This window comes from Salvia hispanica, chromosome 1, assembly GCF_029641045.1.
Source record: "Salvia hispanica isolate PSC_SH4W2 chromosome 1, Shi_PSC_v1, whole genome shotgun sequence".
NCBI lineage: Eukaryota > Viridiplantae > Streptophyta > Magnoliopsida > Lamiales > Lamiaceae > Salvia > Salvia hispanica.
The window spans coordinates 4,039,436-4,063,389 of NC_142692.1; the positions used below are offsets into that span (position 1 = coordinate 4,039,436).

General features: G+C 38.1%; 4 protein-coding genes and 1 non-coding gene across 5 annotated transcripts; 1 reads left to right on the forward strand and 4 right to left on the reverse strand.

Annotated features, from left to right (window-relative positions):
- Positions 1 to 1,091: 1,091 nt before the first annotated feature.
- LOC125224277 (endo-1,3;1,4-beta-D-glucanase-like) lies at positions 1,092 to 2,800 on the reverse strand. The gene is made up of 7 exons (XM_048127654.2): positions 2,600 to 2,800; positions 2,509 to 2,530; positions 2,068 to 2,185; positions 1,857 to 1,947; positions 1,683 to 1,772; positions 1,511 to 1,611; positions 1,092 to 1,435 (listed from the first exon to the last, which is right to left on the reverse strand). Exons 1-7 carry the CDS (start codon positions 2,745 to 2,747, stop codon positions 1,295 to 1,297), a joined length of 711 nt encoding a protein of 236 aa, XP_047983611.1. The 5' UTR covers positions 2,748 to 2,800; the 3' UTR covers positions 1,092 to 1,294.
- A 3,877-nt stretch (positions 2,801 to 6,677) lies between these two features.
- Positions 6,678 to 6,780, reverse strand: LOC125185737 (U6 spliceosomal RNA). Its single transcript, XR_007170239.2, has one exon. It is a non-coding gene; the product is annotated as a U6 spliceosomal RNA (small nuclear RNA).
- A 1,906-nt stretch (positions 6,781 to 8,686) lies between these two features.
- Positions 8,687 to 14,622, forward strand: LOC125223519 (mediator of RNA polymerase II transcription subunit 33A-like). The gene is made up of 12 exons (XM_048126697.2): positions 8,687 to 9,195; positions 9,689 to 9,799; positions 9,929 to 10,276; positions 10,450 to 10,769; positions 10,850 to 10,941; positions 11,031 to 11,379; positions 11,465 to 11,672; positions 11,857 to 11,971; positions 12,082 to 12,243; positions 12,363 to 13,023; positions 13,093 to 13,299; positions 13,373 to 14,622. The coding sequence occupies exons 1-12, from the start codon at positions 8,918 to 8,920 to the stop codon at positions 14,470 to 14,472; spliced, it is 3,951 nt and encodes a 1,316-aa protein (XP_047982654.2). The 5' UTR covers positions 8,687 to 8,917; the 3' UTR covers positions 14,473 to 14,622.
- Positions 14,623 to 15,526: 904 nt separating this feature from the next.
- On the reverse strand, positions 15,527 to 18,172 carry LOC125218804 (Ribosomal protein L34e superfamily protein). The gene is made up of 2 exons (XM_048120576.2): positions 17,321 to 18,172; positions 15,527 to 15,736 (listed from the first exon to the last, which is right to left on the reverse strand). Exons 1-2 carry the CDS (start codon positions 17,995 to 17,997, stop codon positions 15,700 to 15,702), a joined length of 714 nt encoding a protein of 237 aa, XP_047976533.1. The 5' UTR covers positions 17,998 to 18,172; the 3' UTR covers positions 15,527 to 15,699.
- A 3,786-nt stretch (positions 18,173 to 21,958) lies between these two features.
- On the reverse strand, positions 21,959 to 23,235 carry LOC148933126 (uncharacterized). The gene is made up of 4 exons (XM_089063425.1): positions 22,827 to 23,235; positions 22,530 to 22,755; positions 22,366 to 22,428; positions 21,959 to 22,143 (listed from the first exon to the last, which is right to left on the reverse strand). The coding sequence occupies exons 1-4, from the start codon at positions 23,196 to 23,198 to the stop codon at positions 21,959 to 21,961; spliced, it is 846 nt and encodes a 281-aa protein (XP_088919551.1). The 5' UTR covers positions 23,199 to 23,235.
- Positions 23,236 to 23,954: the final 719 nt, after the last annotated feature.

A 23,954-nucleotide genomic window follows, 5' to 3' on the forward strand; every position in this document is an offset into this window, starting at 1 on the left:
GTGGAGTTGGTTGAAGGTGGGTCCCTTTTGACTTTTGATTTTTGTTTTGATTTATTTTAATGTATATAATAGCATTTTTATGTAATTTTGTTGAAGAATGGGGTAAAATTGTATGACTAAATATAAAAAATTCTAAAAGTGACTTTTAAACTGGAATTGACTTTTATGGCAAAAAGTGACTTTCAACGTTTGGTTTTCCAGTTTTTCTTAATCCTGGATTAAAATGGGCAATTGATAGCCAGTTACAATTTTAAAGTTCTTGAATCTGAATCATATTTATAAATTATGTATGGCGGTTACAGTTTCAACCTATGTAAATTAGTTTCCAAAACTGAAACTACTGATCTATTTAAATCGAACCTATAATTCTAATTTAATTATGCATCTCTATTTACAAATAAATTATTTTATTATTTGTAGTGTCAATAAAAAATATTCATAGAAGAAAGTAACACACATTTTTAAAAAATATTATAAGTGAGTAAATATATTGTAAGAATATTCTAAATAATGAAAATAGATTCACATATTAGTTGGTAATAAGGGGTGGTATCAATTAGTACTACTAGTAGATAATATCCATGGATAAAAAAATTTAAATTTTATGACGTCCGAAAAACAAAATTATGTATATGTTTGGGTTTGTTTTGATTAAAATTTTTGTAAGTAACTAGCCTTAATGTATAAGGTAACGGTGCCTCTTAATTTATAGGTTTAATTTAATGTGGTTGATTTACTTTTTCCGTTTTGAATACTTACTTTATTCTTGAGTTTCAAGATGAACCAAGTAATTTATAGGTTTAAAACTCATTAAAAGAGAGGGCCCTAAGTTTTTGTATAGTCTCTTAAACTATATTGGATACTTAAAATAATCAAAAGGGTGAACCTCTTATTTTTAATGAACATGAACCTTTTATTTATTTATTTTTTATTACAACTCTATTTAAATAAAACAATCTATTTACTTAAAATTGACCAGAATTTAATATTTTCAAAATTGTAGCTATACGTTTTACCTTATGCACCATTGCCACTTTGATATTCCAAAACAAGGGATTTGACTAAAATAAAATCACATCTTATAACAAAAATTATGAATAATTTTCAGCACTTTGATCATAAAAATCTATCACTTTGTTGAATAAATATAAAGTTATTATAAAGAAGGTTTTTAGCATAACCTTTCCACAAGAACATAAACCATAACACACAGATTTTGAGAAAACAATAAAAATCACTCAACAAGAAACCAACTAACATCAAAACACACATGGTTGAACTTTAACCAACATCTTTACTTGATGTGTTTGGTAAACCAGTTCATCACATCCACATGAGATTCTTCAGCACTCTTCACACCAAATTCGTCGTCGTCCTCGTACCGCACGCTCCATCCGTGCGCGACACCAGGAAATATCTTCACATAGCTATCAACCTACACAACATTAATTCACATCCTTAGCATCAAACAAGGCTAAAATAACTGTTTGAAATGAATAACAATTCTTGCCTCAGATTTCTCTGCTAAAACCTCTCCTAACTGCTTCAACAGCTCAGGTGGTGCATAGTTGTCAATCTCTGCTCCCAAGATTGCAATTGGACATTTCACCTCTAAATTTTCAATCAAACACAAATGTCAATGATCAATCAATCTTGAATATATGTAAATCAAATTATTGCACCATTAATTTGGTCTTGTGTAATAGGGCCAGGATGCAATAAAACTGCAGCATCTATGCAATCATATTTTGCTAGTCTCACCACAGCCATTCCTACAACACAAGCACCAACCATGTTAGTTGAGGAATACAACGAAAAGGTCCGAGGCAATGGGCTGATCAAGAGAGTGTTGCTACCTCCCCAACAGAAACCGGCAGCGCCTACTTTAACCACACCTCTGCTTCTCAAAGCTTCAACCACATTCTTGGCATCATCACACCCTTTGTCCTAAAATGTGGAGATAGCGCGATTATTAGCAAACGGACTATAGGGTCGTCTTTCCACTTCACAACTGGCCTAACTAGATGTGAAGTGATGGAGAAAAGGAAGGAAGGCAAGATTACGAACAGGGGTGTGAGCAGTCGACCAGGCTTCTCGTGGCTTCTCGAAGCTGAATGGATCGCCGTGGAAGAGGTCAGGAACCACAACTAAGAAACCTAGAGCTGCAATTTTGTCAGCTAGGCTCCTACATTTTAGAAGAGGTGGAGTTTAGTTTGGAAAGATCCAATAGTACTAATGTAATCACAAAATTATTTAATTTAGTCCATCTAAATATGTGATGAATTAGCCAAATTACTTTATCTATTTAAGTAATCACCCTAAATAAACACCTCCAATGTCCTATGGTGTCTAATATTGTGAAATCAAGAAATCAAGAAAAATTGAACTATGATTATGATAGAAAAAGACATTACAGACCAAGTCAACTGATTCAATCAAGAAATATGAAAATAAAATCAAGACATAATAACTTAACAATCAAGAAATTTTAGAATTATAAGTTATTACCTCAACTTTGGAGCTTCATATCCTACACCAAAAAAAAAAAGTCAACTGTTGATCCATGAAGAAATTAGGTGAAAATGATGTTGTTTATTACCAAAGGCATCAGCAGCTAGAAGAATAGCAAGCTTGGAGTTTTGATCTCCTGTGACATAAGTTTGAAGGCCTCCAATTTCTTGAATATTTCCTGCTCCACATGTTGAACTCAGACTTGGGGGATTTTCTGTGCAGTGAGGCCCCAACATTTTTGCTTTCCTCTTTTCTCTTTGCTATAGTTTTAGTATAGTGCAAGATTGTTCATTAGGGGATTTCATAATTTTATAGTATGCTTAAGAATATTCCATTAATATTTAAAACAAGCTCATGGATGTCAAGGTTTGCATAAAATATTTGAGATTTGACCATGACCCAACTAACTTATTTTGACCAGTTTTGGGTTCGGCCCGGCCCGGCCTGGCCCGATTGTTCTAAAGCTAAGCGCATCAGCGACGTCGTGCCCATCGGCGCATGAATGAACACGAGTTGCGTCATCTAATTAGTAGACGACACAAGCTTTTTTAAATATATAAAACCGTACTTCCTCCGACCCTTAGAAATAAAAAAATTCTAAATTCTTTACTTTTAAAAGTAGAGCACACAATCCACAATACTACTTTCATTACATTTTCTCCTCTTCTCTTTTATTTTATTAATTTTTTTTTTCTGTCTTACTATTCTAATTATTCTTTCTCATTTTAACAATTGTACATTTTTGCTATAGTGCAAGATTATTAATTAGAGGATTTCATAATTTTATAGTATGCTAAAGAATGTTCCATTATAATTTAAAACAAGCTCATGTATGTCATGGCTTGCATAAGCTGGACTAAAATATTTGAGATTTGACCATGATCCAACTAACTCATTTTGACCGGTTTTGGGTTCGGCCCGGCCTGGCCCGATTGTTCTAAAGTGAAGTGCATCAACAACTAAATATTTGAAACTTTCTATATTTTCTATATTTTAAAGTGGCTCCACAGACCACAATCCACCAACACTACTTCTATGATTTTTTTTTCTTCATCTATTTTACTTTACCCATTTTTTCCTCTCTTACTTTACTAATTATTCTCTTTTATTTTAACAATTGTATATTAAAACTCGTGTCGTTTCAAATGTATCTATTTTTCAAGAACGGAGACAGTATTCTTTTAAAGAGAATTTTAAATTATTTAAAAGCCAATGATTTTAAAACAGATTTTTTTCAATTTCTTAAATTTCAAATTTTCAATTTTAAATGCCTCACTTCCCATTCATTTCATTAATATCAAAATTATATTTTCCTTCTATTTTCGTTTCAATTTCTCTCCACTGTTTATTTTTTGGTTGTTCATATTGTTGAAGAAATTTGAGCACGCTTCAGCCTTCGGTCCACTCAGTGATTAAATTTATTTTAATTTATATAGTATGTTTTATATAAATTATATAATGTTTATATTTATCTCAATTACGTAGTTTTTTCAAAGTAAAATTTTTAAAATGAAATTTTTGTATATATATATATTACTCCCAATATAAGAATAAAAATAATCCCTTCGTTACTCCAAAGGATTGAATTTTTGAGATCCCCAGGCCCAAACAATCATATTATAAGCTCGATCATACATTCTCTATTTGGTTTATTGGGCTTGGGCCATAATTTTGAAGTCTTTGAGCCCAATTCATTTCTATTCTCTTGTTTGGTTATATAAATATGCTACTTTTGTCTCTCTTTTTTTAATTTATAGCTGAAATGGTACAAAATCGACTAGACCAGACTCTTTTGTTTGCTCCACTTATAAAGAGTAATTTTTTTGAGAGAAAAAAAAAATCATAAATTAAGCTTTCGGCCCGTACCCAACTCTTAACCAACTCACACTAAACCCGCAAACCTTAGTAGTACTCCTACTTAATCATAATTCACTACCAATTTAAAATTAAAAATGTTTAATCTTCGTTCCATAGTAATAAAGTCATTTTGTCATTTTGGTACGTTCTATAGTGATAAAGTCATTTATCTTTTTAGTAAAAGTCAACACATTTTTCCACGCCTACTTTACTCAATCTTACTTTTTTCTCTCTTCGTCTCTCTACCTTTTTCATTTTCCATTTTTTTCTCCATTTACTTAACTCACCTAACATAATTTTTCTTAATTTCCGTGCCAAAAAGAAACGCCTTCATTACTATGGAATGGAAGAAGTATAAAAATATAAAGAAAATTAAAGTCTTATAATAAATGGCGAACCCAAGAAATATGAATAAGGGATCCATTTATTTATAATTTTCTTACACAATTATATATACTAGAAAATAATGTATCAAAAATACTACTACGAATGAGGGATCCATTTCTTTTAAGAATTTCTTCTTCCTAACTTATTTCTACAATCATTCTTTTTCCTTTTCTTTGCAATTTCAGCCCCTCGCAATCCTCCAACTTCCAACATTTCGATCTTTAGAAATTGATTTGATAAAGACCGAAAACAATTTTCAATAATTTTGTATAGGGATGGGAATACGGATATCGGGTATTGGGTTTACCCGTACCCAACCCGATACCCATCAGGTATTGGATATTCAATATCTAATTTTATGAGATTGGATTTTGAAATTTAAGATAAATCGGGTATTGGGTAACCCGAATGGTATTGGATATTACCTGAATATCCAATTTATTATTTAAATTTTTTTTTAAATTAGGTTTAGTCATTTTGGGCTTCAAGAGATGGACTAATTTATGTACTAATTACAACTTACTAGGTTAACTTTCTCTAAACTTATATAAATAAGTCAATCTCTCTTACTAGGTCACGGCTTCTCCAAACTCTCACCTCGTATTCATCATTTGGAATAATTATTTTGACTTTTGAATTATATTATCGGTTGCTTCTACAGTTTAATTAAATGCGTAACATTTATTATTTTATTTACATATTGCATAACCAATTCTCATAAATATAATAGTATACTTTAAAATAAAAGTGACCAATTTTTTTTAATTTTATACTACCAAATAAATGCAACATTAAACATATTAGTCAATTTTGATATTTTTATATTTATATTAATATAAAAAATTTGAATTTTTTTATTAGTTATTAACGCACTAAAGAGTCGGGTATTTGGGTACCCGATACGTCGGGTATGAATACCCAGGGTGGGTATTGGAGTACCCGAAAATATATCGGGTCGGGTTTTGGATAGACATTTACATGATTTTCGAGTTTGGGTGCCCGACTTTTTCGGGTTGGGTATCCACGGATACCCGTATTTCCACCCCTAATTTTATAATATAAAAATAATATTTGGTAGGTCTCCACTTGTCCAACCATGCTTATATTTCAGATCTTTTTGAATTACTATTTATTTATCCTACATTTATGAAATACTATAAATAAAATATTTTTTTGACGAAATTCGACAAAATAGTTAATCACATTTCTCGATATTAAGGACTAACAATAATTGTTGCTTGCTTTGGCAATATTGTTTAAGGTTAGTTTGCTCCCACTTAAAGTCACGTTTTTACATAAATCTAGTGCGAAATAAAAAAAATCCAGTTGATTACTGTTTGATGCAATTAATATAAGAAAGTAGTAACGCGATAGCAACATAGTCAAATCAGTTGAAACCTAAATAAACTAAGATAAAATGTCAATTACAAATTTAGGATTATCATGCAACCCCACAAAGTCCCACCAACTCAAATAGAGGGCAGGTTAGTTTGTGTACTTGCTTTGTATGTTTGTTCTAGTAGATGACCAAAACAAAGCACCCCACCTAATTTTACCTTGTGATTTTGATATATTTATAATTATAACTTTGATACGTTCATAGTGCTTGTTTAAGTAGTAGTTGGTGATAAGTAAAGACACATGCAACATCATGTAAAAATAACTCTGACTCAGAGTGTGATATAACGTTAACACAACGTTGCAGAGTCTTCTATACAACATGTAACAAGTTTTCTAAGCAAAGTTATGGGCATGAGCATCACGTATCGTTGGGCAACAAGCGCCCACTTAGATCAATGACGTCGTGAGTGCTACTCACTCTATTAGGAACTGGTTTCGATATCTACATTTTATTTTCCAAACAAGAAAGGAGAAAATGAATAGCATTTGAAATTTGCCCCATAAGACCCTTAAATTGCACATATGTTTAAGCCTATGTCTCGATTTATGTGTATTATCCTTGTGCAATAATTATTCTAATCTTCTTTGTCTCATTCCAATTTCATCAGATGTCAAGGCACAAACTTCCATACGTAATAAATTTGTGAATAATTCAAGGATTATGTTATTTTTCCTAAAGTATGAACTTTAACATACTTGTACATGCGTAATTCGTATTTATATGTCATTCTTAATTTCCACGAAATTTTTATCATTCTCGACTAATCTTTACCATATTGTATATAATATAATATTACTATATAATATGTGATGTGTGGGCCCATATTTGCACTTGCTAGTACGCATGGGCATGAACATGACCAAGTCACACTCACTTGGCCCTCACCAACCAATCTACTATAATGTGTAATCCAAGTATAGACAATAAAGCTGCCACACCACACAAATTACACACAAAAATCCATTTGCAAAAATATAATTTTATAAAACCAAAAAGGACCCATTTTTTGTATTACTACCCAAAGCAATACATCACAGAGGCCAACCTTTGATAGGGATGTCCAACCTGTCTTCATCTCTACCTACCCCTAACCACTATCAAATTTTATTCCATTTAATATCTTGAAATCTAATATTCATAAACAAAGTAATTTTATCCATGATGCTATATTATACGAATATATGTATCGGGGCATGTTTATATAAGAGCTAAATTTCCTAAGTTAGCTTAGGAATAATGGTCACTTATAATGCTTTATTTATGGTATTACTTCCATCAAACAAATTGAATCAATTCTTGAGGGAATTTTTGCAAGATGATACTCCCCTATGTATTTTAGGTCTTACATGAAGTGAGTTTATTACTAGTATAAGTTTAGTTTAGAAAACTCAATTGGAGTTATTATGTGAAATATGATCTCTAATTAACCAATGAAAAAGTGGGCTGAATATGAGTTGGTGGGCCATTGAATTGGTGCATCATCAAATGCTTAAATAAGTGGGGGGTTTTTTGTGATAATTTTTCATAACTTTTAATGTGTGCAAAGGGAATGATTCTCAAAACCTTATGTTCTATTTCTTGATTTGGTATCCAATCAAATAATCAATCATAGTTCATAATTCAATAGCTCTTAACTATTAAACATTCCATGTTACCATATTTACCTCATGGGTTTCATCAAATTAATCTAAATGCGTAGAATATCATATTAATTATTACCATAATCTTAATTATTGTAATCATATTCGCTTTAAAAGAAAGCGTTGGTTCTGATTACAACTTATCTCGGTGTCAATGTGTCATCATCATTATCACGTTTAATTGATTACTATTTTTTTTTATTAATGTCACATTTTTTATCTTTATCAAATTGTTACACAATGTTTTAATATTTTTTTAATTGTATACCATGAAAGCTAATTTTCTAGAAAACTGACATTGTCAAAACACATTTGAACATATATAGCAATTTTATAATAATTTAAAAAGTAATTTTTGGAAAAAGCTTTGATATTCATTTTGCCACATTTTCACAGATTTTCTAAAAAGAAATGATCACATGCTCATGGGTCGAAAATGTGGCTGTACCACATTCACTATCATGTGATTACAAACCTTTTTTTAATTAGTAGTACTTACATAATATAACTAGACTATGAGTTATGAGTGTGATTCATTATCATACAAATAATTGAAATATTTGGAACAATGAGTGTGATCAATTTTCATTCAAATATTGGAAATGTTTATAGAGTCAACTTCTACCACAATTTTTTTGTATTAATTATATAAAATAATTGCATAAAACAATTGCCCCACCTCGGTGTATGGTTTGAATTCAGCGAAGCAAATCACGCATACTAAAATATCTAAAATAAAATTTCCGACCTAAAATTTCTAAGTGTTTAAAAGATAACCACAATTTATATAGTTGGAGTGAAATAAATGAATAAATAATAGAGAGACATTACTATATGAACACATTAAACTTAGCTTAGCAGTGATAATAAAACAAAATTAAATAGTAACAAGAGTTTCCAAATATGATTGGAAATTAAGAGAGTATTTTTATCTACTAAAAAAGTAGTTGGGGAAGCTTAATCCACTGGAATCCCACTTCCTTGGGTTTGACATTCACAATAGAAAACCAACCACTTTTCACTTTGCTGCATTCTTGAATTTCTCCCCTTTCTTTAATCCCACAACCGAAAACTGGAATCTTTTTTGTTTCTAACCAATGATGAGCTTGTGAGGAAGAAGATGGCAATGGAGGTGAGCTGCAGCACCATTTGGGACACTATTTTGGTGCAAACTAAGGTGGCCCAAGACAAGGGCAGTGACCCATTGCTGTGGTCAATCCAAATCTCCTCCAATTTGAGCTCTGCTGGAATCACTCTGCCTTGTGTTGAATTGGCCAACCATTTGGTTTCTCACATTTGTTGGGAAAACAATGTGCCCATTGCTTGGAAATTCTTGGAGAAGGCATTAGCTCTCAAGATTGTGCCTCCCTTTCTTGTTCTTGGATTGCTTTCGCAAAGGTTTCTTTAACTTTTTTACTTGAAAAATGTGTTTTTTGGCCAGCAAAAGGTTTCTACCTTTTGTTTTTGTAGCTTGTGATTTTCTGTCTTTAGATTCTTCTTGCTCTGATCTTTAGTGGTGTGGTTGCAGTGCAGTGACTTTGGCTGGTGTTAAATGGTTGAATTTGATAATATGGTGTAGTTTGTTTGATTTACTTTTTTTTTAGAGTTGGTGTATTATGCTTTTGATTTCATGATGCATAGAATAATTAATGTCAATATTTTGAACCATCATATGCAGTTGCTTTCTTTTTTCCTTCTTCATGTTCTTACATTATGATTATGGCATGGATGGAAAATGAAGAGTGTGTCGATTATGCTCTCTATCTCGTGTTCGTCTCAAGTTTTCTTGCTTATTGTGGATCTTTTGCAATATGCGGAGAAGTGTGTTACACAATCATTTATTTTGTTTTGCTTGAATTCTTAAGTTTCTTATTTCTCTATCCGTGAGCAGAGTGATCCCGTATCGAGGTTCTTGTCCAGCAGCGTTTAGGTTATACCTGGAACTCATCAAACGGCATGCTTTTTCCCTGAAAGAGTACACAGATTTGCCAAACTATGAGAAGTAAGCATCTTAATGTTCATAGACTTCATGTTGCCTCATTTACTGGTGAATCATATCATTTCCTATCTTTTAGTGTTGCCCGAGTTAAGATACTCTGAATGTCATTGATGATCAATCTTGTTCTTGTAGGACCATGTTTTCACTGGACGAAATCCTCCAGTTATCTCACCTATTTGGCTTGCAAGCGAATGAAGCTAGTGTGCTGCTGGTTCTCTTCATCTTCTCTATCGTTTGGCAGTTGGTTGACGCAGCATTGGATGATGAAGGGCTGCTTCAGCTTGCGGAGATGGAGCCTCGGTGGCCTGTCAAACCTCAAGATATGGAAGTTGATAATGTCCCCGGCATTTTTGAAGGGAAGAGGAAAGAATATAATGAGAGACTGAGAGCTGTTAATACTGTCTTTGCCATCGAGTTATTGGGGGAGTTCTTACAAAATAAAATAATTTCAAGGATTCTTCACTTGGCTGGCCAAAACATGTTAGAACTCAAATCCCTTTTACCAATTTTTCCCCTCAAATTTTCACATCTTATTTTGTTTTTCCCTTGAATGATTCTTGATGGGAATAAACATAATTTCACAAAATTGGTTGAATGAGTTTCAGTATCTTGTAGCATTGTAGCAGGTACATTTATGTCTCTCTCTCTCTCAGGTGTACACATTGGAAAAACTTCACTCAGCGAATGGAACTTCTTGTTGAAAACTCCTCATTTCTGAGAAACTCGAAAACCATTAGACCCGAAGCTCTACTTCAGTTTCTATCAGACACTCAAAGAAGCAACCATCATCACTTCAAGCCAAGCTTAGTGCAGGAGTTCCATCCTACGTTACAATCCAGACCTCTCATTAACTATGCTGGCCTCTGTCTTGGAACTAGCCGGTCTGCTCTCTGGCTTCCTCTCGACATGCTTCTAGAAGATGCAATGGATGGTTCACAAGTGAACGCTACAAGTGCCGTAGAAATCATCACAGGTAGCAAGAAGTATGTTTGAGGTCTCAAGTTTCTGTACAAATGCATCAAAAATTCTAATTCATGACTTCATTTTCTGCAGGTTTGGTTAAATCTCTTCAAGCAACTAATGCGGCCTCTTGGGATGAGATCTTTCTCGGACTTTGGATGGCTGCTCTTCGCCTTGTTCAGAGAGTGAGAACATAACCGAAGATAACCTTCGCTAATTAGTTCTCTGCTATGATAGTGTATAAGTTATAAATGAATCTGCATTGCATTTGCAGGAGAGGGATCCCATTGAGGGGCCGGTGCCTCGACTGGATACTCGTCTGAGCATGTTGCTGTCAATCACAACTCTCATAGTTGCTGATCTTGTCGGGGAAGAGGAAAGTGCAGCCATGGATGAGATCGGATATGGTTTTGGAGCCGAGCATCACGTCCCTGGGAAACGAAGAAAGGATTTGATATTTAGTCTCCAGAATCTACAGGATTATCAGAGCTTGCTCACACCACCACAGTCAGTCATACTTTCTGCTAATCAGGCTGCTGCTAAAGCCATGCTGTTCGTTTCTGGCATTAATGCCAGTGCATACTTCGAGTGCATCAGCACAATGGACATGCCGGTTAACTGCTGTAAGTAACACATCGTCTTATTCAGCATTATTATGAAACAAATATAATACATCAGAAAAATGAAAACCTACATTTTCTGCTGCAGCTGGAAGCCTTTACCATTTAATTGTTGAGTCATGTATAGCTAGAAATCTCTTGGACACATCTGCCTATTTGTGGCCCGGTTATGTAAATGGTCGCATCAACCAGTTACCGCGCAATGTACCAACTCAAGTTGGGTGGTCATCATTTATGAAAGGGGCGCCTCTCACTCCCATGATGATCAGTGCTTTAGTCTCTACGCCTGCTTCAAGGTATGCAGCGCCTTGCTCATACCCTGTTAATCGACAACAAGAAAATCAGCTAAATTTTAAGAATACATTCTCTATTCACAAGCTGTGGAATAGCTTTTTGTCAAGTGATTTTTTTCCTTGAGTGTTGATTCAATGATTTTTTCGAGTAGAGTAACTAAATTTGAGCTCATGGATTTAATGGAAGCTTTGCAGAGATTGAAAAAATCTTCGAGATAGCAACCAAAGGATCAAGTGATGAAAGGACAGCTGCTGCTTCTGTTCTTTGTGGGGCCTCGTTGATTCGTGGATGGAGCATTCAGGTAACGGAGATTTTCTTGTTCCTACTTAGATAGTTATGGCTTTTCGAATTTTACCCTCGTTGCCAAAGATAGATACATATCTAACTGCATACAAACTCTTCCTTGTGCAGGAGCACATTCTTTATTTTATAACTAGATTACTATCTCCTCCGGTTCCTGTCGACTATTCTGGGAGCGAAAGCCACTTGATAGCCTGTGCTCCCATGCTCAATATTCTCCTTGTTGGAATCTCACCAGTTGACTGTGTTCAGATTTTCTCCATTCATGGCTTGGTATGTAACGTCAGTCAAGATCATATTTCTAAATCAAATATACTATTACTAGGAAGGCGAGAGTTTAGCCTTGAGACATTGAGGACGTCAGTAAAGAGGACTGTACTTTCCTTTGACAGGTTCCGGAGCTTGCTGGTTCATTGATGACAATATGTGAGGTCTTCGGTTCATGCGTGCCGAACATCTCATGGACCCTGACCACTGGAGAAGAAATATCAGCACATGTCGTTTTTTCAAATGCATTTGCCCTTCTTCTAAAGCTGTGGAGATTTAATCATCCTCCCATTGAGTATGGAGTAGGAGACGTGCCTCCGGTAGGATCCCAGCTCACTCCCGAATACCTGTTACTGGTACGGAATTCGTACCTAGTATCATCCGGTAACTTACTCAAGGATCCAAACCGGAGGAGGCTTGCTCAGGTAGCAAGTTCTACATCATCCAAACCCATATTTGTGGACTCGTTCCCCAAACTAAAAGTGTGGTATAGACAGCATTTGTCTTGCATAGCTTCTCCTCTCACCGGCCTCGTCAATGGGACTCCTGTTCTTCACACTGTTGATACACTACTGAACATGATGTTCCGAAATATAAACAGAGGAAACCAAACCGTGACAATTGTCTCATCCGGAAGTAGCAGCTCGTCCGGACCGGGAAGCGAGGATGGTTATCTGAGGCCTAAGTTACCTGCATGGGATATACTCGAAGCTGTCCCCTTCGTGGCTGATGCTGCTCTAACTGCGTGTGCTCATGGAAGATTGTCGCCTCGCGAACTCTGCACAGGTCTTTTGCCTTATCAATTTCAATAATATTTGACACTCGGCCTTAACGGTTGACATTCTTGCTGGACAGGGCTGAAAGATTTGGCTGATTATCTTCCGGCAACTTTGGCTACCATCGTGAGTTACTTCTCGGCTGAAGTGACTCGAGGAGTATGGAAGACGGTTTTCATGAACGGAACAGATTGGCCGAGTCCGGCTGCTAATCTCTCCAATGTCGAGGAACAGATCAAGAAAATATTAGCAGCCACCGGAGTCGATATCCCAAGTCTTGCTGCAGGTTTTCTTTCAAGAATTTGATTCTATTGAGATATAGACTTCATAAATGTGGCAACTTATTACTTCTTCTGTAGGAGGAAGTTCTCCGGCTGCACTTCCATTGCCTCTGGCGGCATTCGTGAGCCTCACCATAACCTACAAGCTCGATAAAGCCTCCCAGCGTTTTCTGGATCTGGCCGGACCAGCTCTAGAGTCCCTTGCTGCAGGCTGCCCATGGCCATGCATGCCGATAGTTGCATCTTTGTGGACTCAAAAGGCAAAGCGTTGGAGTGACTTCCTCGTCTTCTCTGCTTCTCGAACTGTCTTCCTGCACAGCAATGACGCTGTTGTTCAGCTCCTTCGGAGCTGCTTCAGTGCCATCCTTGGATTCAACAGCAGCTGCAGCATCTCAAGCAATGGTGGGATCGGAGCTCTTCTAGGCCATGGATTCGGGTCTCATTTCAATGGCGGGATCTCTGCTGTCGCCCCGGGGATCTTGTATCTGAGAGTTCACCGCTCGATCAGAGATATCATGTTCTTGAGGGAGGAGATAGTTTCGTTGCTCATGCAAACTGTGCAAGACATAGTCCACGGGGGCCTCCCGGGAAGGCCTAACAGCGGGAAGAACCATGGCGGGGGTTCTTCTCTCGCTGCAGTGTTAACGAAGGTGAAGCTAGCAGCATCGCTCGGGGCTTCTGTCGTGTTCTTAACCGGGGGGCTGGGGCTCGTGCAGTCGTTAATCAAGGAAACTCTTCCATCTTGGTTCATGTCAATGAACCAAGGAGGAGAGAGGGGTGGAATGCTCCCGATGCTCCGAGGCTACGCGCTGGCATATCTTGCTGCGCTGTCGGGAGCTTTCATCTGGGGCGTCGACTCATCAGCATCATCAGCAGCTTCAAAACGGCGGCCCAAGATCCTCGGGTGTCACATGGAGTTCGTGGCAAGTGCGCTAGACGGGAAGATTTCACTGGGGTGTGATCGAGCTACTTGGCGCGCTTATGTGTCGGGATTCCTGAGCTTGGTGGTGCGGTGCATGCCTACGTGGATACAGGACTTGGACGTCGAGCTGCTGAGGAGGCTGTCGAAGGGTCTGAGGCGGTGGCACGAGGCCGAGCTGGCCCTCGCTCTGCTCGGAGCTGGTGGAGTTGGGGTCATGGGCTCAGCAGCTGAGCTAGTTGTGGAGAGTGAGTTGTAACTTCTGTTTTCTAACTTCGGAAATTTTGTAGATCAATTTGAATGATTTGTACAGGAGATAAGTAGTTACTAATTTTAACAGAAACGTGTGTACAAAGTAGACAAGGAAGGTTTATCATTTCAAATGTTGCAATTTCATAACGACCACCAACCAACCAGTGCACAATTTGATTAGTAATAGTACTTGTAGTTTGATGTGTCAAATCAACGACAAAGCTCTAATCTAGATCATTTAATTATTGTTCATTATTAGTTGGTTAAAATTTTAAATAAAATATTTATAAAATTTGTATTTATGGTTTTACTAAGTTAGAAAGAGTTTCCAGGACTTTTGCTCTTTAATTCCTGCTCTATGATTCGAAAAAAGATTTCTAGAAAACTAAAAGGTATAGGACTATGGTAGTTTTTTAGATAAGACAATTATTGGATTAAATCTAATTAGGGAGAAGTATTTCTTTATTTGAAGTAATATTAATACCATTTTAACGTGTGAATGTAGTTTCAGCCATTTTGTTGTATATATAATTTAATTTAATATTCTATAGAGTTTAACTAAAATTAAATCATTTGGTTTTATCTTGTACGAATTTAGTTTAATTTTAAAATTCTCTCAACAAACAAATTATTTCAGTAATACAAATAAAATGCATAATCAAATAATTTAATTGGGTGGTGCCTTATATTAAAACTACAGCAAAAGTTACTAAAGTTGATGTAATACGTATTTCTTACATAACTTAGAAACTTTAAAAAAAACATGCACGTTAATAATAAGATGTGAATGAGGTATTGTACAAAATAAATTAAATATATTTAGTGAGATTGATTGTTGCTATTGTTTTTGTTTCCGTATCGGTACGAGCATGTTGACCTCTTATTTGTCTCGGAGGGTTTTCTTATGGCGTCGTATTCGAGTTTGGCCTTATTGTGTCACGTCGTTATTGTATGACATAATAACAACCCAACACATGATTTGCTAGGCCTCCCTCTCTCTCTTGTATCGACATGATAACAACCCAATGCAAACACATCAATGCAGATATAATTCTGGTAAATGATAATATTAACTTATTTGTCTATTTATTTTCACTTTGGTATATAAAAAAGAGAGAGATACTTCCCCAATAATGTGGGCTTTAGGGTTTCAGTTTCTATGTAAACTGGTAACAATAATGAAACCAACTACAATGGATGAAAATGGTAAGAGTCCTAGCAAGACACTCACCCGTCACCTTTGATCTCCTCCACCATTAAGAGACAGACTCCTATCGAATAAAAGCAGAAGAGCAATGTGAATTTCTACCAATCGAGAAAAAAAGAGATAAAACGCGCATATAATGTGGCAGATGATATGTAACATGAAGAGTGTCACACACTATACAAAGGAATAAAGAGTTTAGCAAATTATAATCATATGTTGAAAACCGGTACTAGATGAACAAATAGACCACATACGATTGAAGAGCTTGTCTATTCTCATCGATAGAAAAGCATATATACTAAAGTTTTGGTGTAGCTTCGACAAGATTATACTTGTTGATTAGTTCAGTTCAGGGTAGAATACGCCAATCAGATTAGCAATAGCTATAAAAGAACCTCACATGCTAGTGAGATGCAAACTTTTAAATGAGCAAACTTCGCCCCTCTCCAACTAGTCAATCTTGAACTACGGAAACCATGGACATGTGAAACATCGGGTGTTTTAACAAGTGTATGAAAATCAAGTCGGTCATCAGAAGCAAACAATAGGACGCTATGTACTAATGATGATCTGCATCCTAAATACAAATACTACCTTGTCTAAGGAGATATCAAATGAATATATGAATACTTCAATAACTAGAGTATAGGAAATACCTAGATGCATAAAGGCAACAGAATCACACGAAACAAGATATTCAATATGTCAGGGCTCAAGTTCCGTTATAAGACATTATATGGTCAGAGGTATCTTAGGATCCTTACTACCTCTGTCTATAACCAGTACTAGATTCAGACAACATAAGACCCAAAAAACCCAAAATCGACAACAGAATCAACACTCCTTGCAAACTCCACCTAAGTTCATCAACTCAAAACATTAGTTCAGGATAAACTAGGATCCAAATCCAGACATTGAGAAGATCAGAAAGATACATTTCAGTAAATTAACAATCAAAAGCTATTTTTACAGACAAACTAAAGACCTTACGCCTCAAACAACTACAAGCCACAACATACATATAATCAGTCAACTTGGCATTTTCGAAACTATACTAGCTAATCAACTTATCCATACCAATAACTAATGTCTCAAAAGTCCATCACCCATAGCTTACTATCCAACCATAGATAACTAGACATACTACAAAGAAAAGAATTAACATCAATATGTTCCACATTGACCTATTGTTGAAACTCTGAACTGCGGTACAAGGGAAGAATAGCAAGAAACGTGTCGTCTCAGAAAATTAATAATCTGGAAAAAGCTAATCTATCAACGAATTGAAGACTAATTCACCTTAAACAACCACTAACATTAACATATGATGACACAATCGGTAGAACATAAAACTAGTCATCCCGGCATTCAGTTCCACACTATCTAAATCCAATCACAAATAATCTGAATAACTTCGAATACGAAACAAATAACTTTCAACATGTTTGGCATAGTTGATACAAGGGACAATCCTTACCCAAATTAGCTCACAACTATGACACTACCAAATCAAACAAGCAAGAGTCTATGCTCGCAATAGATTCATCTCACAAAATCGATCACAAATCCCTAAGCCATGCTACAATGCGCCAATTCTGCAATCCAAAAATCAACACTTAAAAATTGAAAAAAAAAAAACTTGACTCACTTCTTGTGGCGCCGGCCGCGTTTCGGCCCCCATCCTTCGAGTTTGGCGACGGGGCAGCCGCATTTGTCGCGGAAGAGCAGCACAGCGCGGCCGTTAGGCGGCGCCATCTTCCTCAGCTCCGCCCGCAGGCACTCGTAATCAGGGTTATCCTCAACGCCGCCTTTCCACGGCAGCTCATTGACGTCTCTCACAGCCTTATTGCCGGAGCGGAGCAGCTCATCGCCTTGCAGCTGCAAATCGAACTCCATCGCCTTCTTCAGCCCTCTGCACCCTTTCCTCTCGCACCTCCTCGATCTGTGGCCGCAGCAGATCTCGAAGAAGATCACGAATCCGACGAAGGAGAGGGCGAATAGCGTGAAGAAGATGAGCTGCGCCTGCGGATTGGAGGCGAGATGGCGGTGGAAATGCGCGGCGACGGTGGAGAAAGGGGGCAGGATGAGAGAGAGGGACTGGAAGAGGTAGGAGAAGCAGGAGACGATGAGGAAGGCCCCGGAGAAGAGGACGAGGATGAAGATGAGGAGGTCGAGGGTGGCGGAGGGGGAGTGGCGGCAGAGGGAGGGGCAATTTGGGGAATTCGGGTGGTGGTGGTGGTGAGGGGCGGGGGTTTTGGGAATTGGGGTTTTTTTGAGGGAGGAGGAAGGGGCCATGGCGGTGATGGAGTGGTGGAGATGGCGCATGTTAGTGATAAAGGGAGGGGCGGTGGAAGGGATTTCAGATGGAAAAGTTGGGGGAAGAGAGGGCGGTGCGCATGTTAGCAGGGGGCGGCAGGCAGCGGGGGAGAGTGCGTACGTTACTGGAGTAGTTTAAAGAACCTATGCTGAAATTAATTAATGGGTGTGTATTTGATTTTGTGAGATTTGTTGCCTACACTTTCCCCTCCTAATTTAGTGGGATTTCTAGCTGATTTAAATTGTTTTATGAGTGCCATTCAAACTTAATTTTCAATATTTTATTTCCCATAAGGAAAATATCTCCAACTTTATTTTGGAATATATTTTAAATTACCATTTAGAAAACAGAATATGTGGGATGGATACATTCAAAAAAATTATAAAAATAAAATAAAATTGAACCTCTCGGATATACTATTAAAAAAACATTAAAGAGGATCAGTATTGGAGTCTAAAGACATATTCGGTGTCATTCGATCACTATTGATGTCACATAACTATACTAAGACGGTGTAAGGGTTGTCAATCACTATCGATTGTGACAGTTCTGTGGCAGTTTCCAATTCCATAGTGCATAGGGCGTATGAGCTGCTCCTTGATTTTGATTCGATCGTGATTCATTATGTGTATAGGAAAGAAAATTTTGAGGCGATTTTCTTATTAAAATATGTGTACATGTACCATAGAGACACATAAGACATGTCTCATTAATTGGCTCATTTGTGATTGAGTATTTTCTATCTTTGTTAAGGCTTGTCTGGTAGGCCAACAAATATTAACACAAACCCAATGATAATGGTGTTTCATAAGTAGGCTGTTAGACTTGTCCAATATTTGGTTCAGCCCATTTGTGCTGATTGGGCTTTAGTCTATGGTTTGGTTGAATCAGGGTGTGTAGGAAACAAATATTAATGGGTCTAAATTACCCTCCCAGCGTTGAGGAAGAAATTGGCGGCCTTGAAACCAAATTTGATACCAAATTATGCGCTAAATTGGTTCTGATTCCCGCCATTGCTCTCCAAAACCTCATTATTTAGCATAACTAGGTTATTTAAGTACGAGATTGTTATTCCACTTCATTGTAGTGAGAACACCGCTCTGAGCATCAGCAGGATATCTCCGCACCAAGGTTAGTGATAGAGCAATGTTAATGTTGAAGTGTATTTATGTTTGTATTGTGTATGCATTCGTCAATGCTATTTGACCGAGTATTTATTAACGCAAGCGCTTCTGATCTTGTTTTCTGCTCCAAAAACAATTATATACAATGGTGTTCAGCAGTGAGTGTTGTTTAGAGTTTCTCGTCTTCATTAATTTGCTCAAGTAACGTTGCATCCATGACGTCAAAGGGAAAGGCGAAGGTGACGAACACCGGGAGTCTTACTGGTATTCAATCGTCCATGTAATTCAGTTGTAGTGATTGCGTTTGTGTTGAGTGGAAAGTTACTATGCACTGTGCTGTATGTTGTGGTTGTAGTTGGCGTAATGGGTGGTCCATCTGGTGTTGGTAAGTCGGAACGTACGCGGAGGTCTTGGTCGAAGCGCGAGGAAGAGGTTATGATCATGGCTTTGCACGACATCGTTGCGGGAGGTTGGAAGGTGGACAACGGTTTCCAGCCCGGCCACTCTAAGATGATCTACAACGTGCTGAAACGGGAGATCCCATATACTTAATTGAGGGTGTCGCCGCACATTAACTCCAAGATTGCGACTTGGAAGAGAGATTACAACTCGTTGACCAACATCCTAAACCGTAGCGGAGTCGGCTTCAACTCAGACAATGGGCATCGAATTAAGTGCAACGATGATCAATGGGCTCAAATTGTGAAGGTATATTATGGGTAGCTTTGCCACATTCACATTGATCATTTCATTTAACATCAACTCTGTTATGTAGGCTGGCAGCCACGCCAAGCATATGCGGCACAAATCTTGGCCCTTCTACGAAGATTGTAAGCTAACATGTCATATGCATGGTGATTGTTGTTTGAGACTAGGGTGTACGGTGGACAGTTTTGGTGGAAATAGCATTAGGTTTACTAATCATTTTTTATTTTCGGTGTTTATCATCTTCAAACAGGCAGTAGCCACACGGTGGTGTCCCTCCGTTCGAGTTCACGATCTGCTACACCGTCGCGGAGCATCACGACTTCATGGTAAACTGTAATTACCATTTTACACCCTTGATACATGCACTTCTGCCTACAATAAATCACTGAAGATGTGTTTCGTTGTTTTGTTAGCCGTTCCCCGATGCATGGGTGCAATTCTATGAGGCTAATCTGCTTGTTTTCTGCCGTGTTGGACATCCCGATCATGCCCAGTGGCATGTCCAACTTTGTCATCGCGGCGGCCACAGTGGAATGGGTCGCGGTTGGCCATTGTTTGCCCACTACTGTTGTTTCCAAGAAGGGGACTTACTAACGTTCACATACGACATGGTGGACGTTTTCATTGTTCGCCATTTTAACTATTCGCTTGCGCTCCACTTCCATGCGGTTCAACGTAACTTTTTAATGTCGTTGGATTGACATATGAAGTACAACACGTTGCGTAATTTTTTGGTAATATTTTGTTTGTTTTTTATGTAGCTTTGGATCTACCACTTCCTATGCTCGATGGTTTGCATGATGACATCCTAGATTACGATTGGGGTCTTGGTTTGTTCGACAATATGGCTGATGCCGACGCTGATGTACCTCCATCAGCCGGGTCTGAGGAACCGCCCGCGCCGGAAGTAGTAACTACGAACGGCGAGGGATCAAATTCACTTCACCTCCAACTGCCATCGGCCTCGGTTGCAGCATTTCCCGGGGCCCAAAAAGACAAAGGCAAAAAGCCGGTGGAGGACCACGAAGAAACGGACAACACCGGGCCGCCCCCGGACCTCGATCTGAAACTGAGCGTCGCCCGCTCTACCCGGTCAGCCACCCCGAAGCTGCCTGGTCCATCATTCACTAACACACTGACCGCAACGAACATATCGTCGACAATGGTACCGAAAACAACTCATATACTTCATTTGTTACTTCTTTTGCTCGCGTTTATGACTACTCTGTTTGTCGTCATTGTTTTTTTTAGACCATTCCCAAAGATTTTTGGGATAAGTATATCAAGTTGAACAAGTCCAGGTGCACGTTCAATCTAGAGTCCTGCGGTTTGGAAGCTGGTCGTCTCAACGGCTAGTAGGAGGAAGCGGACCGACATGGGATGGCAGACGTTTCTAAAAGGCAACAGAATCAAGGTTGGAGATGTTCTGGTTTTCGAGATGGTTCCGGCTCGTAAGCTGTACTTCATCGTGAAGATCAACAAATGAGCACTGGTTGTGCGTGTGGTGTGTTAGTATTAGTTATTTTGTCGACTTGTTGGTGATTTTATATGTTGTGGTTGTAGTCGTGTAGTGTGTGGTGTTTTCTATTTTGTGTTTCGATTTAGGAAGGTAATTGCGGTGGTAGCACCGCAATTACTATTAATGTTTCTTCAACCGATGGATGTAATTTTACGGTCGGCCACGATGCCGTGGCTTTTAATCAACATTTCACCGGTTTTGTGTACCACTCTGCCTCCATTAAGGTTGCGATATAAATCTCTATCCCTATGTGATAAAACTTGGAATAAATCCTTATCAAAGCTAGTATTAGTCAATGATCAAAAAATGTATTAATAATGTCACAACATCTGTTCAAATCGACTGATTCTGATTCTACTTGTATGAAATTATTTGCCGAACATGTATGAAATTATTTGTTTGAGAACAGAACACACTATGTCATAAACAAGTAGCTCAACATAATCATCTGCCAATTGATGTATAGTCGAGACAAGTGCATCATTTTTCAAGTACAAAGGGATGAGGAAAATGGCAGTACTACACAATCCAGAAGCAACCATAACTAAACAAAACACCAAAAAAAAGTTTAGAGGCTTGCAATCTCAGTCCACAACACAGTAATCATTCATGTAATGACTATCGATTTTCCCACATATAGTTAGCCAAATTGACGCGCATTTGATTCCAACCGGGGGACGCTTCAATTGTATCCACGAACTCGACGTTGGCCGCTGGTTCAGACTGCGCACTGTCATCGTCCTCGTCACCATCCCCGTTTAGGGCATCCAGTTCAGATTCAACAGGATCGACACCCATCTCCCCTCGAATATAGTTGTGCAGTAGGAAGCAACACATAATCAAACGGGTTTGAGTTTCGATTGGGTAGAAACTAGCGCTACGCAGTATACCCCATCACATCTTCAGAATGACAAACGCACGCTCGATTACATTGCGGGCCATTGTGTGTCACATGTTGTACATTTCCTTTGGGGTGGATGGCCTCTAATTGTTAGGCCCCCATTCCTTGAGATGATAGCGCACACCTTTATAAGGTGTGAGGAAACCTTCGCTGTTGGCATACCCATTATCACACAAATAGTAGCAACCTAAGTTAAAATGCAAGTAATCTATATCAGGAGGTACTTTCAAACATAAGAAGACACCTAAATCCAACTAAAACGCAAGTTCAGTGTATAAAAGTTCTAACCTTTTGGAACTTTAAGACCATTGTTACGAGTCACCGCATCCCTCAGAACCGCTGCATCTGCAACAGACCCCTCCCAAACCAGAAAAATGTACACAAAACGAAGAAACCTATTGCACACGGCTAGTGTGTCTGTAGAAATGTCCCCCTTCCTAGACCTATACCGAGGAGCATCTGCAGCACTAACGCGGACATTAATATATGTCCCGTCTAGTGCACCTAAGCAGCCCTATGAAACGAACAAGTTAATAAACATAACCATGAACACGAAGGCAATTGGTTAGAGAAGACTTTGTTTACCTTAAACCACTTACATCTTGCATCGTCACCGCTGTCATCGACCGGAGTTGGTTGCACGAATAGGGTTCGATGAAGATGAATAACACCACGCATAACCTCATGGATATAGCAACTCACGGTATGTTTGGACCGAAGAAATTGGAATCCAATTACACGATTCTTTGTGTGGTGAGCAAGAGTACTAAGGAACATAGCAACCTGCTCCTCGATGCGGACATACCTTTGATCAACTAATCCACACCTATCACGCAGAATCCGACAAAGCCGCTCGAATGCATTGCGGTCCATACGCAGATTGTTGATGCAGTCCACGTCGGTCACTTTTGTGAGCCGGTTCATATGAGAGACTTGAGCCGGCATTTTGTCTGACATGTTGTAAGAGGCTCGCGTTTCCTCATCCCGGCCGTTGGCGAAGTGTATAACAATCTGTTGACCAGATTCAAAATTGTGAAGCAGTTATGTTGATGGTGGGGGATGATGTCCTCGATCATGACTACCGCGGCCTCCATCTCATTTCTCTTCCTATCTCGGGGGTCCTCCATCCTGAAATGGAAAGTCGGGATCTTAATCTCAAAGGGGCAACACAATGGAATTCGTGGTGGGTGCCTTAAATCAATAGATCATTACTTATTTTCAAAAATTTGATAAATAGGTAAGTAAGACCAAACAACATAATGCAAAAACTACACATGAACATTGGAAATTTATTCAAAACAATCCCAATTTGCAGCAACGAATGCACAATGCAACATCTAAACCACACATATGACGAGTATTCAGAGCTGCCCCATCCGATGGAGCTTGTAAAAACTGAAAATCTGCATTGCAGACTGTCAACATGTAGGCGGAGGGAGTAAATTGTTCTAATCGTGCCGGTATGTACACAAATCCATGCTGAAATCAACATCACAACCACAAACATTGCAAATATTCTTCACAATCCGAACAGATTGACAGTGCAAACAATGCATTTCCAACTTGCATAATCATCGGCCACACACGGAGGGTCAAAATTGAAACTATTTCAACCCAATTTCATACATCAACAACAAATGCATAATCATAGCTAGCAGATCAAACCAAAAAAACCGATAATTCGACATACTCGGATGAATATAGGGCGAATAT